Genomic DNA, 14,764 nt, shown 5'->3' with positions numbered 1-14,764 from the left:
AGCCTTATTTTTGGGGAGGTCTTATTATTTTGGGGTACGTGGAGCAAGATGGGGCTCCTCTTGCCATCTTACCTGATTTCCAGCTCTGCATTTAAATATTCTCAGGGAGGGCTTATTTTCGGGGGGAAGCTTATTTTAGCACATGTGCTCAAAAGCCCAATTGGCAGGGGTGAAATCCAGCAGGTTCTGACAGGTTCTGGAGAACTGGTAGCGGAAATTTTGAGTAGTTTGGAGAATTGGCAAATACCACTTCTGGCTGACCCCAGAGTGGGGTGGGAATGGAGATTTTGCAATATCCTTCCCCCAAGAGTGGAGAGGGAATGGGGATTTTGCAGTATTCTTCCCCTGGAGTGGGGTGGGAATGGAGATTTTGCCATAACCTTCCCCTGCCACGCCCACCAAGCCATGTCCACAGAACCGGTAGTAAAAAAAATGGATTTCACCACTGCCGATTGGGCTTATTATCAAGGATGTCTTATTTTAGGGGAAACAGGGTACAAATGAAAAAAATACAATCGTGAACATGCAATATTAAGGATATGCAAACCTTGTTTCATGGATGGAAGCCCCTTCATAAGAATGCATGATCATTATAATATGTATTATAAAAAATATTTTTAAAATAAATACAATTTGTAAGATGAATTGTTCATTATCTCATGTGCTAAATTTGTTTCCAGCAATTGGACAAAGGTGTGGGAAATGACTAATCTAAAATTACTGGGGACAGGGGAAAAAGTGAACTGCAGGAGAAATGTGAATTGCAGAAGCAAGTCCAGTATTGGGGGAATTAGGAATTCTTCTTCTGTGCAGATCCCACCTGCCCATCCTCCACTTATTATTATAAAATAAGTACAGATCTGGGGATCTCTTCCACTCTGTTTTCAGTCCAAGTCAACGGGAAGTGAGATCTCCTTTCCCCAGTGTTCCATAGAAGTGAACAAATGTATACTTGTAGAGGAACTCTTTTCTTTCCTCACCATACTCTGAAGAGCTCTTTATCTCACATATGCCACTCTATCACACAGCCCCAGGGACGCGGTGGCTCAGTGGCAAAGACTTGTCAATCAAAAGGTTGGCAGTTCAGCAGTTATGCCGCGTAACAGGGTGAGCTCCCGTTACTTGTCCCAGCTTCTGCCACCTAGCAGTTTGAAAGCACGTAAAAAATGCAAGTACAAAAATAGGGACCACCTTTGGTGGGAAGGTAACAACGTTCCTTGCGCCTTTGGCATTTTGATGACCATGGAGTGTCTTCGGACAGCGCTGGCTCTTTGGCTTTAAAATGGAGATGAGGACCATCCCCTAGAGTCAGGAACGACTAGCACATATGCGTGAGGGGAACCTTTACCTTTACCTTATCACACAGCCAAAGCAGCTATCATGTTTGTGTGGCCATGGGGATGGCCAAAACTCTGAGGAACTGTTGTAAGTACCCTTCATTCAGTAGCATTGTTACTTCAAATACCATAGTAGCTGAATGAAAGGACATTAAGGGAGGACTATGTGTGTTCTAAGCTCTGGCTCCCCTGTGCATACATTGCATGTGTTCTCCAGCTGAGTTACAACCCGGCTCCCTTACTTCCCCTTTTCTTTTAGCCGTGAACTGCATCTAAGCGCTTCCCACCTCAGTCTCAGGCCTAGCCAGCAGCAGAGAAATGTTTGTTCGCTCCTCCTGGGTAAGAATTGCTACAGCCTCCTCTCGGTTTTGTACCTCCATGCCATTAATCTAAAAGTGAAGAAAATGTATAAAAAAACAAGTTGATCGCTGATGGTATTACCAAATTAAATGAATACATCAATAAAAGAGTACAGCCAGCCTTCCCAAACTGAATCTTCTCCTTTTATCTTGGATTACGATCTGCAACATTTCAAGCCAACAAGCCAATGTTGTGCTGACTGGGTATGACGGGAGTTATAGTCTACTATGAGTTGGAGAGGGCAATATTAAGCTGCCCTTTTAAAAATCCGCAGCACCCTCCCTCCAAATCATTTCCCTTAATGTTCACCTGGACAATGCGATCACCTTCTCGAATTCGTCCATCCTTGGCGGCAATGCTATTAGGACTGACCTAGTAGAAGAGAAATCACATTAGGAGATCTGTTAGGGCTTTTTGCTTCCTGTGGGTTGGTAACCATGACAACCAGGGGTGAAATGTAAAATTTGTTACTACGGTTCTGTGGGTGTGGCTTGGGGGGGGTAATGTGACTTGGTGGGCGTGGCCAACTTTAAAAAAAAACACTTTTCAAAGCATTTTTTTCTGCAACCTCTTCCGGGGAAGAGGTAGTTAAAAAAATGCTTTGAAAAGACTCTGCCGATCAGGCAACACAGCTCCTCCGGGTGCCGTCGGCCAAACAATGTCGACTGGCGGCCCCCAGGGGGAGAGCCTTCTCTGTGGGGGCACCTACTATCTGGAACGAGCTCCCCCCGGAGATACGGAGGATCCCGGATCTGCGTACCTTCCGTCGCGCGCTCAAGACTTCCTTTTTTCATCAGGCTGGCCTGACCTAAGTCTTTCCCCTTTTTAAATGGAAATTTTAAATTTGGTTTTAAAGTATTGGGGTTTTAAATTCAGCCAAATTATTTAATTCGTTTTATTCTATTTTAAATTTTGAATTTTTATTGTTTTATTTTATGGCTGTTCACCGCCCTGAGTCCTTCGGGAGTAGGGCGGTATACAAATTCAATAAAACTAAACTAAAACTAAAACAGCTGGGATCCTCAGAGAGACTTTTAAAGCATTTTTTTCTGCAACCTTTTCCAGGGAAGAGGTGGTTAAAAAATGCTTTGAAAAGGCTCTGACAATCCCAGCTGTGTTGCCTGATTGGCAGAGCCTTTTCAAAGCATTTTTTAAACCACCTCTTCCCCGGAAGAAGTTGCAGAAAAAAATGCTTTGAAAAGGCTCTGACGATCCCAGCTGAGCCGCACGATCATCAGAGCTTTTTTTTTTTACTTTTAAAAGCATTTTTTTCAGTGGAAGAAGTTGTAGAAAAAATGCTTTTAAAAGTAAAAAAAAAAAGCCTCTGATGATCGTGCGGCTCAGCTGGGCATGGTGGGAGGGGGGGGGGCGCAGGGATTTTTGCTACCGGTTCTCCGAACCACCCGCCACCATCGCTACCGGATCGGGTGATCTGGTCCGAACCGGGAGCATTTCACCCCTGGTGACAACTGACTAACATTGAATCTGGGCTGGTAGCCAGTAGCCATTCATGTGTTACTGAAATGTAATGTAAATGTAATTTTTCACCATGGACCATGTCTAATAATACCTAGATACCCATTAGAGGCCCACAGGTAGCTAATCCCCATTTTAAGTACTAAGCAGAGAACCAAGGAACTCCCAGCATCCCAACAAGGTTGCGTGCCCTGTTTTACAAAAGATAATGTCCCTTGAAGTACATCGGTCTTTTATCTGTATTTTCCTTTCCAGAATAGATCAAAAGATAAGGAATCATAAATGCAGAAAGTGGGCATATGCATTCTTCCAGGTGTATTGGCATCCTCCATTAGGCGATGTTTCTTTCTCTTTTTTTAACCCGTAACTAACCCTCCCAATTCTAACAAATGCCAAAGATCCTTTTTTCTATCTTGACTCAAAGCTTAGCTCTTATTACTTGATACCTCTATTTTTATTTTGTAGAACTGAGGACCCTGACAGAAAGATTAACAGAGTTGGAAGGGACCTTTCAGCCATCTAGTCCAACCCCCGACCCAAGCAGGAAACCCTACACCATTTCTGACAGATGGCAGTCCAGTCTCTTCTTGAAAGCTTCCAGTGATGAAGCTCCCACAACTTCTGAAGACAAGCTGTTCCATTGATTGATTGCTCTCACTGTCAGAAAATTTCTCCTTATTTCCAGGTTGAATCTCCTTGTTCAGTTTCCATCCGTTATTCCTTGTCTGGCCTTCAGGTGCTTTGGAAAATAGCTTGACCCCCTCCTCTCTGTGGCAGCCCCTCAAATATTGGAACACTGCTATCCTGTCTCCCCTGGTCCTTCTCTTCATTAGACTAGGCATGCCCAGTTCCTGTAACCATTCTTCATATGATTTAGTCTCCAGTCCCCTAATCATCTTGGTTGCTCTTCTCTGCACTCTTTCTAGAGTCTCAACATCTTTTTTATAGTGTGGTGACCAAAACTGGATGCAATATTCTAGGTGTGGTCTTACTAAGACTTTATAGAGTGGTATTAGTACGTCACTTGATCTTGATTGTATCCCTCTGTTAGTGCAGTTTAGGATTGCATTGGCTTTTTTGGCTGCTGCTGCACACTATTGGCTCATATTTAATTGGTTGCCCACTATGGCTCCAAGATCCCTCTCACAGTTACTGCTATTAAGCCTAATTTCACCCAGTCTATATGTGTACTTTTGGCTTTTCTTGCTTAAGTGTAAGACTTTACTTTTCTCTACATGGAATTTCATTTTGGTAGATAGGGCCCAGTGTTCAAGTCTGTTAAGATCCATCTGGATCTTGAGCCTATCATCTAGGGTGTTGGCTATTCCTGCCAGCTTAGTATCATCTGCAAATTTGGTAAGTTCCCCTTCTGTTTCCTCCTCTAAATTGTTTGTGAAGATATTGAAGAATACTGGGCCTTGTGGTACCCCACTGCTTACTTCCCACAACATGAGGTTTGAAACAATAGGAGAAAATCCAGGTTCCAGAGAGTTCCAGATAGAGAAATGGCAGATTAACACATCTTCGTATTATGGGGACAATCTGAGGCAGAGATTGCCAACTAGACAGTGAGCCCAGACCTAGGGAGTTTTTGTGGACAAAAAAAAGCGCTGTGAAAATGCCCACCTGTGCTCCAGATCAAGCTAGAGTCTCAAGTGGAGCCTGCTAAAGGACCCTAAGCTCACCAACTCTACTTTCTAATCTAGAGCATATTGGGGTGGGGAGGAATGTAAATGCTATAGAGATCTTGAAAGCAGCAGAATACATAAACTACCTGGTGAGTGTATTTCCAACCCAAAGAATTAAAATAAAAAGTAAAGAAATAATTACATTGAATTTAAAATAATTAATAGAATAATGTTTCCCAAGACTGCTAACTAAGAAAGTATAAAATGAATTAAGGGGATAGCTGAATTTGGAATATTGTTTGAACTAATTAAATAAATAATACATACCTCCATGGAAAAGAAGATTGTTTAAATTTGTTAAGAAGGAGAATAAGTTGATTTTGTTAAATGACTGCAGAGTGATTTAATTTTCAATGATTTTCATATGCACAATTGGGAAAAAGAATATAGATAGAAAGGTAACTGGAACGGAACAACATAAGACAGTATTTGAAATCAAACTGTTCAAATGATGAACATGTGATTGCTAAAATGTATAAACTTTGTTGAGGTTTGAAATAGAAGAAAAAGTTAAAGACTCATGATAATATGGGCTAAGAATTTTGGTTATAGTTTACAGATGGATGAATGGGAGAGAATATGGTTATAAGAATTGAAATTCACAGTGTGTTATAGTTTAAGATAATTTCTATAAAATGATGTAGTATTGATATATGACCCCGTAGAAATTTTCTAAAATATATAAAAGTACTTCTAGTCAATTTGGGAAATGTGAAAAACATGGACATTTTAACTTACCATGCATACTGAATGCGAAAAAGAAAAAGGATACTGGATACAAATACATATGATAATACAAAGAATTTTAAAGGTCAATATTCAGATGAAACTAATTTTTTAAATTGAGAGTTATGGATAACCAATTGGAAAAGACTCATAGAAGATTGGTTTTGCATATGGTAACCTCAGAAAGACTATTGTATGCACAACATTGGAGAAATACTGAAATACCCACAACAGAAGAATGAATTGTGAAGATGGCAGAATTTGTCAAAATGGCAAAATTGACCTGTTTGATCAGGGATAAAACAATAATACTGTTATAAAAGATGGAAACATTAATGGACTTTTTGCCGAAAATTAAACAAAAATGAAATAATGATTTTTTTGATTTGCTGACTAAAATGGGATGAATAGAGGATAGAGAAGAGCCATTTAATGCAACTTTAGAGAGGGAGGAGAGGAAATATGGTTGTTTGTAATTGCTGTAATGAAGATCAGACGTTGCTTTGATAGTTATCACTTTCTTTTTTTTCTTTCTTTATCTGTAGTGGCTTCCCATTTTATCTCTTATTTTTTTCTTAGCTTTCCTTTATGTTTCATGTTTATCTTTTATTCATATAAACATATTCAATAAAAATGACATATATATAGAAGGATGCCCTCGGATCGGAAGCTATTTACTACCTGATTGGCCCAACGGTACCTGGGCTCAGTGCTTATTTGGCCAGGAAGCTTATCTTGGGATGGTCAGCACCTCTTGCCCTAAACTATCCCTTCAAGTTGTGAGGAGGAAGGAGCAAAATATGCCCACTATGGATTTGGTAGTACAGTGTCAATAAATAAGTGACTTGAAGATAAATGTCTTGCAAATCCAATCTCTACCTTAAAGATATATTTATATCAAGTTCAACTGTTGGAGGAAACAAAACAAAAATTCCACAGTGCACTAGAGATGCTGCTGTGGTACTTCAAAGAGTATTGATTTTTTTTATTGATTTTATGTCCATTTACAATGAGACTGCTGGTATGGAATGCTACAAATTGAATAGCTGTTGGATTGTAATCAAAAAATGTTCCTGGAATGTTGATATATGGCAAAACTAGAGTTGACATTGAAAACCATAATATTGTGATTCTAAAAAAAAAAAAGAATAACAACTGCAAGGGACTAACTATGATGGTCCCATGGAGAATAGAGAAAGCAAGCCATAATCCCAAAGAAAATCTCCACCAAAATTGAAGTAATTAATCTGGGTTGCAATACTCAGAATGACCACTAAATGACAGCAAAGGTTACAATGGTATGTGTGTCTTTTCTGCCATCTAGTGGTGACCTGGAATTTTGCAGCTCCTTTAGGTTTAGTAATCCTAAACAGACATGAAATTGCTATTTCATTAAGAAGGAAGCCTCTACAAAATTTACACATTCCTCCTTCCTCAATGAAAATAGTTTAGATTTCCTCCTAACCTCAACTTGGGAGTCTGAGCTTCTGACCTTCATACACAAACACACACGGAACACACTCCTACACTAAATGAATACTTCTTGCTGTTGAAGCAAAAGCACAAAATCAGGAGCTCTTGTCAGTTCTCATATACATTGAATCCCCACATGTAGCTCTCTGTTTCCCCCATTTAGCATAACTACTGCGCCCCTTTAAACACTGCCCCTGACCCCACCTCTCCAACGTAGATGCCTACATCGTCCTCGTCGTCAGTTCGATAACAAACCATCAGGCCCAACTTATCCCGGTGACTGGATTTATACAGCTCCACCTCCTGTAAGACAGAAAGAAACACCACAGAAAGATCACTGAGTGTAGCAGTCTATCTGCCTCTCTTAGATGCCCTGGGACAGAAGGTTCCTTCTGTAAGAACTTAGCCTGATTCTTAATACTTCATGCAGTCAGCTGACTAGAAGTTCCAGATCTCATTGAATTAATTCTGTTTGGTTGTCTTTCCTCCATATATACTCAAAAAACCAAAGTTAGGTCTTCTGCAGGCATTATTTTTCTTTAAAAAAAAAATCTCACCCACCCATAAAATAGGAGTAGGTGGGCAACTCATAACTTGTGAGCTGCCTGCAGCCCTCTAAACTCCCAGAGAATTCTCTAGTTTTGCTGCCAAAATTTGGTGATTTGCTTATCTGGTCTGCAATAAACATAGTGCAAAGTAGGAGCACCCAAGTAACTAAAAGACTTCTTGCTTCTACTAGGTAGCCTTTGACTGATGACCACAATTGGGACCAGAATTTTCATTCCTAAGCAAAGCGGTTGTTAAATGAGTCAAGCCTGACTATTAGGTGAATCATGTGGTCATTAAATGAACCCAGCTTCCTCCATTGATTTTGCTCATTGGAAGCTGGCCAATGAAGGTCAGAAATGGTGATCACATGGGCCTGGGACATTGCAATCATCGTAAATAAATGCTGGTTGCCAAGCAACCAAGTTTTGGTCAAGTGACCATGGGGAAACTGCAAAGGTCATAAGTGCGAGGGCAGGTGATAATGTCAGCTCCAGCGTGCTGTTGGCATGGAGCTGCCATTCTTGGGGGGGAGGAACGCACAAACCTCGTTTCAGCCCATCCTCTTCTCCTTGAGCTGACACATAAGTCACTTTTTTCAGTGCCATTGTATCTTTAATCAGTCGCTAAATGAATGGTTACATAACTACCTGTATTTTGCTTTTAAAAAAAAAATGCAAGGATATCTCTCCATTTCTGGAACTACTCTAATAGATCTTTGAACGCAAAATAATTTTTAAAAATGTGGACTTCCCAGCCACTCCCTTCCAGTGACTTAGATATGGCTAAATAAGGCTCATTTCACACAAGCATACTCAGCACTTGATGACTGTGATCTCAGCTGAGCATTTATGAATGAATGTGTGAATAACAAACCCACCACCTTTGTGTCACCTCAGATGTACTGTTTTTCAGTGGCATTCAGTAGGCCATCAACAGGGAAACTATTAAGTACCAGTATTACATGTGGGAATTAGATTAAGAGATTAAATGTTCCGTTGTATTTCTTGTTAATCAGACTTGGAGGTTGCTAAATGAACACAGTGATTATTAAGTGAGCCCATTTTCACCAATGGGTGTTTTCTGCCAGAAATTGGAAATTAACACCAAAACCTGCCAAAAATCGCAGTCACATTGCAAATGGCCATAAATGTGAGCCAGTTGCCAAGGGCATGTGATCACATGACCACGGTGTGTGTACATGTGTATGCGTGGGCATGTAGCCATTGGAACTTCAAAAACGGGTTTTAAGCAGCTCTGAGGAAGTCCATCATAAATTTAGCTAAGCAATCAGTTGTTATGTGAGGACTACCCATAAGGAGGATCTGCCACAAAATGTTTCAGTACATCTCCTTCCAAAAAGAGAAGCCATGTTTAAAATTCTAGCCCACCCCTTGGTCTTAGCAGGGTGTCCTGCTACCTTTTGCCATTCCTCTCCATTTTCTTTCTCATGATTCAAGGACATTAAGTGGCTCCTGAGCATCTCAGTTCAAGTTAGATCATTCTAGAAGAATAGCAAGCTGCCTGTTTGGACCAAGTGTCATGCCCCCATCAGAGTCTGAATCTGCAGGGGAAGATGAGCTGGAACAAGAGCTGACAGCAATTGAGAGGGCAGCTCCATTGGCCTTGGAGGAAACTGGGGAAGGGCAGAGTCAGTCCAGGCAAGGTTTTTCGGAATTAGTAAGGCCTGCAGGCAGGGAGGAACAGAGGCAGGATGAATATGAGAGACAGAGCTCAGACGAGGAGCAAGAACCACCCACTCCTGATGCAAGGGCTCAGAGAGTGCATAGAAGGTGTGATCAGCACAGACGGAGCAGGCTACTCGCGAGGAGAGTGCCCTGCCCATCTTCACCGGGCACACCTGGGGAATGAGACTTAAGGAGACGCTTTGGGGAGGGGCATTTGTCAGGAACAAATGTTGAGTTTCTGAAATGTTGCGTGCCAACATCTGAACTTGCCAAGAGTCCTTGCATTCCTTTTGGCGTTCTGGACTAATTACCTGAATCTTTTGCTCCCTGAACTCTTCGATTTGCTCGTTTTGCCAACTACATTTGGGATTTATTGCCATGCAGCCTTGGTGCAGACAGCACTGGGATGGACTAATTGCAGCCAGAGGCTGCTTGAGGTTTGTGTGGGGGTTTGTTATCACTCTGCTCTAGGACTTGCCAGAAACATGGGAGCGTTTGGGCAAATTTGGAGCAATAAAGGGGCGATTTGAACTGACAGCTGTGTGTGTTATCTCTGTGCCGTGTCCTGGGACCTCACACCATGGCTTTCCCCTGACCATGTTTCCTCCTTTATAATCCTTTTGGCTCTAATTCTAAAGGTACTCATCTGTTGAATTCATAACCAGAGGGAGAAAGCTGCTCCCCTCATTCAAAATGAGTAGCCCTTCATCCTTGCTTCAAAGCTCTCTCACAATGACAAGAAGGCACCACCCTATATTTGGCATTGGTAGACAATGTTCAAATATTGAACCTGCACCCTTTTTAGAAAACATGGCTGCAAGCTTTTTGCACTAATGTCTCTTCTCAATTTGGGGACCTATTGAGCAAAGCATCAACCAAGCTGGTTGTTTTTAGCCATTAGCTTTGATTTTAAACACCTGAACTTATTCTGATGTGAAAACACATCATGGTAATCCAAAATCCTGCTCTAGCCAGAAACTTGAAATGGGGTTCCAGTTTCAACAGATTCTCACCTCGTATTCTAGGTCTTCGGCTCGCTCAGCCTCTGGAGCAGCCCCTTCCATGAATTCCACAGGGTCATAATATTCATGTGCAATTGAGGGGCTTTGAAGAAGAAAGAACATAAAAGAAAGAAGGTAAATTTTCTGCTTTCCTACTTAGAACTTTCCTAGGCTCTTTTCTATCAAGTGTAATTTCATCAAAGGCAAACAGATAGCAGAACTTAATGTGACAAACTTAGATAGGAAAAGGTAAGATGGAGCCAGGGTTTTCACAGGACAATATGAAAGGAAAAATTCTATTGCTTATTTTTTCTACTTCTGAAAAGACACAATAACATATTCTGATATTTTCATGTACAGGTAGTCCTCAACTTATGACCACAATTGAGCCCAAAATTTAAGTGAGTTAAGTTAAGTGAGTTTTGCCCCATTTTATGATCTTTCTTGCTCTAGTTGTTAAGTGAATCACTGCACCTGATGTTAGTAACCTGACTGTTAGGTGAATCTGGTTTTCCCATTGACTTTGCTTGTCAGAAGGCTCCAAAAATAATCACATGACTCCGGGACATAAATATGAGTCAGTTCCCAAGCATCTGAATTTTGATCATATGATTATGGGGAAGCTGCAAAGGTTGTAACTGTGAAAAATGGCTATAAGTCACTTTTTTCAGTGCCGTTGTAATGTTAAATGGTCACTAAATGAACTGTTGTAAGTCGAGGACTACTTGTATTTAATGCATGTTAGGATTTTATCTCCTAGACTGATATTATTAGCTACCCTGGACTGGCTTGTACCAGAAGTGTACAAGATATAAGTACAATCAATGGTAAATAAAGAAGACAAGATATCGTGTCTTCCTCAGGATAATGCTTACAGATCAGGCAACCCATAGGGTTCCATCCTCACAGCCGGAGGGCTTGGTGGCCGCATCCTGCCTAGATCCATTAAGTGTTCAAAGGTGATGTCTGTCTGGGTTCCACTATCGACCAGGGTTGTGATATCTCCTTGAGAGATGGATCCCTCACCACCTCCACCTCGGCTACGAGGACTGCGCCGTAACACCTGGATGACCAGAGGTTCCTTAGAGCACCGGAGGGCCTCAAGAGTCTGCTCCTGTGAGAGACGAGACAGTTCCCGACCATTGACCTGAAGTGGGAAGAAGAGAGAAAGAGGATGTCAGAACGTTCTAAATCAGGGGTCTCCAACCATGGCAACTTTAAGCCTGGCAGACTTCAACTCCCAGAATTCCCCAGCCAGCAAAGTTGTCAGGCTTAAAGTTGCCAAGGTTGGAGACCCCTGTTCTAAATCCTTGCACTTTCTTCATGTGCACACTCTGAAGTCATCCTCAAATATCTTTAGACTTGAGGTATTATTCATATAGAACTGGTTTTGCAATTTCCCCAAAATGGCTTCCCCCCTTTTTTTTACTGAAATATTTTCTTCTGTATGAAGGAAACAGCAGATTGGCCTCCATTTTATTTGCCAAAAGGGGATTGCCGTTCACCTTTTCCTCCATTCTCTGCTGCAAAGCCCATTGTAACAATGGGCAAAGAGAGACTGCTGGGTTAACAGCAGGTTTTAAATGTCACAAAAGAGCAGCTGATCATTAAATTATTTAAGATATTATCATTGTATTTTCATGTCCATGGAGAGTGAAAAATTGTTACGCTAGGAGCCAAAATAACTTGACATGATTTGGGTATTATATATGTTAAATATATGTGTGTGTGTGTTTAGGTATCTTCACACAAATTTCTAAATATGGTAGCACAAAATCTTCACCTCTGGTTTACTCCTGGCTGCTGCCCTTCAGACATTCCCAGCCCCTCCAGATTGCATCCATATTATCCCAGTTATATTTGTTTGCAGCAGGTGATTACGGAATTCCAGCAATTGCATTCAGAAAATTTTACATTCAGTCCACTTTAGCATTTGACAATGTTGTATTCTCCAGAGATCCTGGATTATAATTCGCATCACCACCAAATTGATAGTCATACACTGTACTGTACAAATCCCACTAGACTAGAGGGTGCCAAGCTAGGAAAGATACAGAGCTACAGTTTCATGGGTTGACCCTAGACGACTAGTTAGGTCAAGATCCTAGACTAACATGATTCAATTTTCCCAATTTAGCAGTAGAAAAGCTACACAGGGTTTTTGAATCAGGCAGTTTGATCATCATTCATTATTTCAAGAAAGCAAAGAAGTTATTGTAAACAGGATACAATAAAACTGGCATGATAATGGTTAAGTACACTAATTAAAAATTAATGATTTTTATAGTTCCTTCTTATCCTAGAATGCTATATGAGCTTTCATGAAAATTATTACAAATTGGTACATGGGAGTTTCTTAAAAAGGCAGGAAGCTCTTGCTGTTTAGGAATGTCACTTTTCTGGATTGTATCAGGAGCAATGTACTTTGTTCTGGCAATTCCTCTTCCTGGACTCATTCACAGTAATACAGAATGGAGCTACAGCAATAAAATGCACTAATTATTATTCATATAAATGTAGTAGTCCTTTGGGGTCTTGTTTCAAATGCAAAAAGCACAAAGACAAACGTATGATCAGACTCCATTATTAGGAGAATCTGTTTATTCAGTGCTCAGCTTTTGAAATACAGACAGTCCCTAAATATTATAGGCAATTCATAAATCAAGAAACTCAGTAAAATATATATAAGGATAGATCCAATTTTATCCTCAGAACTATCTGTAAAATAAGCTTAACTCTCATGGGTAATAAACCTGAGGCTGGGAATGGAAGCTCATTAAGCTCAATACTCTTTAATTTAAAAAAGCTTGCAGAGGTTTTTTTACATGTTAGAGAAAGAGACATCTTCACAGTCTATTAATTCCATCATTGTATCTCATGATGCAAGCCATGTATTGGAAATCCTATACACAACCATTTTAAAAAGCACATTTTTTTATTTTTGTTTTTGCCTCCCTCTATCCTATAAACCTGTGTTTCTGGCATGCTAGCTGGGGATTTCTGGGAGTTAAAGTTGTTAAGGTTGAGAAACATTCTCCAATCTGCTTTTTAAAATGCCTCTGTTCAATTTGTATTGTGTACAGCTACTCAAAACACAGGCAGTGTCAGAATAGTTACTCACGCTTAGTGCTACCAACAATTCTTATAGAAAGGATCCCTGTCTTGTTTAAGAATGGACCTCAGAGCCTGTTCTCCTGAAGAGGCAGACACATCCATTTACATCATCTGAACATCTGACTAACTGGGGCCATTCATAGGTCTTTAATGCTGCTCCTCTGGTTCCAAATGAAACCACAGCCCAAGTGGTGCTTACTGGGAGAATGAGACTTGTGGCTAATTGTCCAAAACCTGTTTTGTAGAAAGATTGGGAATGAACCCAATAAAGATAGTCCTCAACTTACTTACAACCATTTGGTTAGTGACCATTTGGAGTTATATGAGCACTGAAAAAAAGTGCCATGACTATTTTCCCACACTTATGACCATTGCAGCATCCCCATGTCACGTGATCAAAATTCAGATGCTTGGTAACTGGTTCATATTTATGATGGTTGAAATGTCCTGAGATCATGTGCCCACCACTTGCAGCCTTCTGACAAGCAAAATCAATGGGGAAGCCAGATTCATTTAACAATCACGTTATTAGCATATTAACCACAGTGATTCACTGAACAAGTGTGGAAAGTAAGATTGTAAAAGGGGCAAAAGCTCAATAACTGTATCACTTAGCAACAGATATTTTGGGGTCAGTTGTGGCCATAAGTTGAGGACTACCTGTATCGTAGAAATGGCTCTCATCACATTTTGAATATTCAGAGAACCATTCCTGACCATCTAACATACCTTTCCCATCTCTGTAAGACGAAAGCACAACACTATCTATTTGCACTGGGTTTTTTTAGTATCCATTAGGATTGCCATCATCACCATCTTCATCATTCTCTAAAATGGCTGAGAATCCTACCCTATCTAGTACAAGTCCTTATTGCTGCCAAATATAAACACACAAATGAGGTAAAAGAAATCTGTCCAATTTTTCTTCTCAAATAACAGCTATACAAATCTATCATAAACAGCACTTCTGTTTAGACAGACCTCTTGAGAAAACTCCAAATCAAATGTATCTCCCTAATCAGGCAGACGGTGTTCATCTGTGCCTGACAGTTATACTGATTTATTAGGTGGGCCTGCGTGTGATAGTAGCTTGATTCATTCATTGTGAAGCCATGGTTGATTTTAATCAGGTTGTTGAAAAAGCTACAGTGGATAGTTCATATATTTTGTTTATCCAGAAATTGTGGTTCACAGACTAATGTGCCCCCAACTAAACAAAGCAATATATGCTGTAGCTTCCTCAGAGGGGCATACCTTCTAAGGGTCAGGTGGCTCCTGAAAATCTTGGGGTAGCACTCAGAAGTCTCCAGAAATTGCCACCATACTGCAATTGTTATGATCTCACAGGGGAAGAA

The 14,764-nt window shown here is 40.6% G+C and overlaps 1 protein-coding gene across 2 annotated transcripts in view; it reads right to left on the bottom strand.

Annotated features, from left to right (window-relative positions):
• The window catches only part of PDZD4 (PDZ domain containing 4), a 32,005-nt gene that overhangs the window by 6,283 nt on the left and 10,958 nt on the right, over positions 1-14,764 (bottom strand). Inside the window, exons 2-6 of one of the 2 annotated variants that reach the window (XM_034434207.3) lie at positions 11,171-11,442; positions 10,308-10,398; positions 7,265-7,363; positions 2,007-2,069; positions 1,625-1,726 (exon numbers count right to left, since the gene is read on the bottom strand). In XM_034434207.3, the coding sequence (XP_034290098.1) occupies positions 1,625-1,726; positions 2,007-2,069; positions 7,265-7,363; positions 10,308-10,398; positions 11,171-11,442 (627 nt within the window). The remainder of the gene's footprint in view (positions 1-1,624; positions 1,727-2,006; positions 2,070-7,264; positions 7,364-10,307; positions 10,399-11,170; positions 11,443-14,764) is intronic. The other variant, XM_034434208.3, reaches the window with a different exon arrangement.

The sequence above is a fragment of the Pantherophis guttatus genome, chromosome 2 (genome assembly GCF_059756535.1).
Source record: "Pantherophis guttatus breed Tessera chromosome 2, ASM5975653v1, whole genome shotgun sequence".
Taxonomy (NCBI): Eukaryota; Metazoa; Chordata; class Lepidosauria; order Squamata; family Colubridae; genus Pantherophis; species Pantherophis guttatus.
The sequence above is the reverse complement of the archived record's forward strand: the minus strand, read 5'-3'. Positions and strand labels throughout refer to the sequence as shown.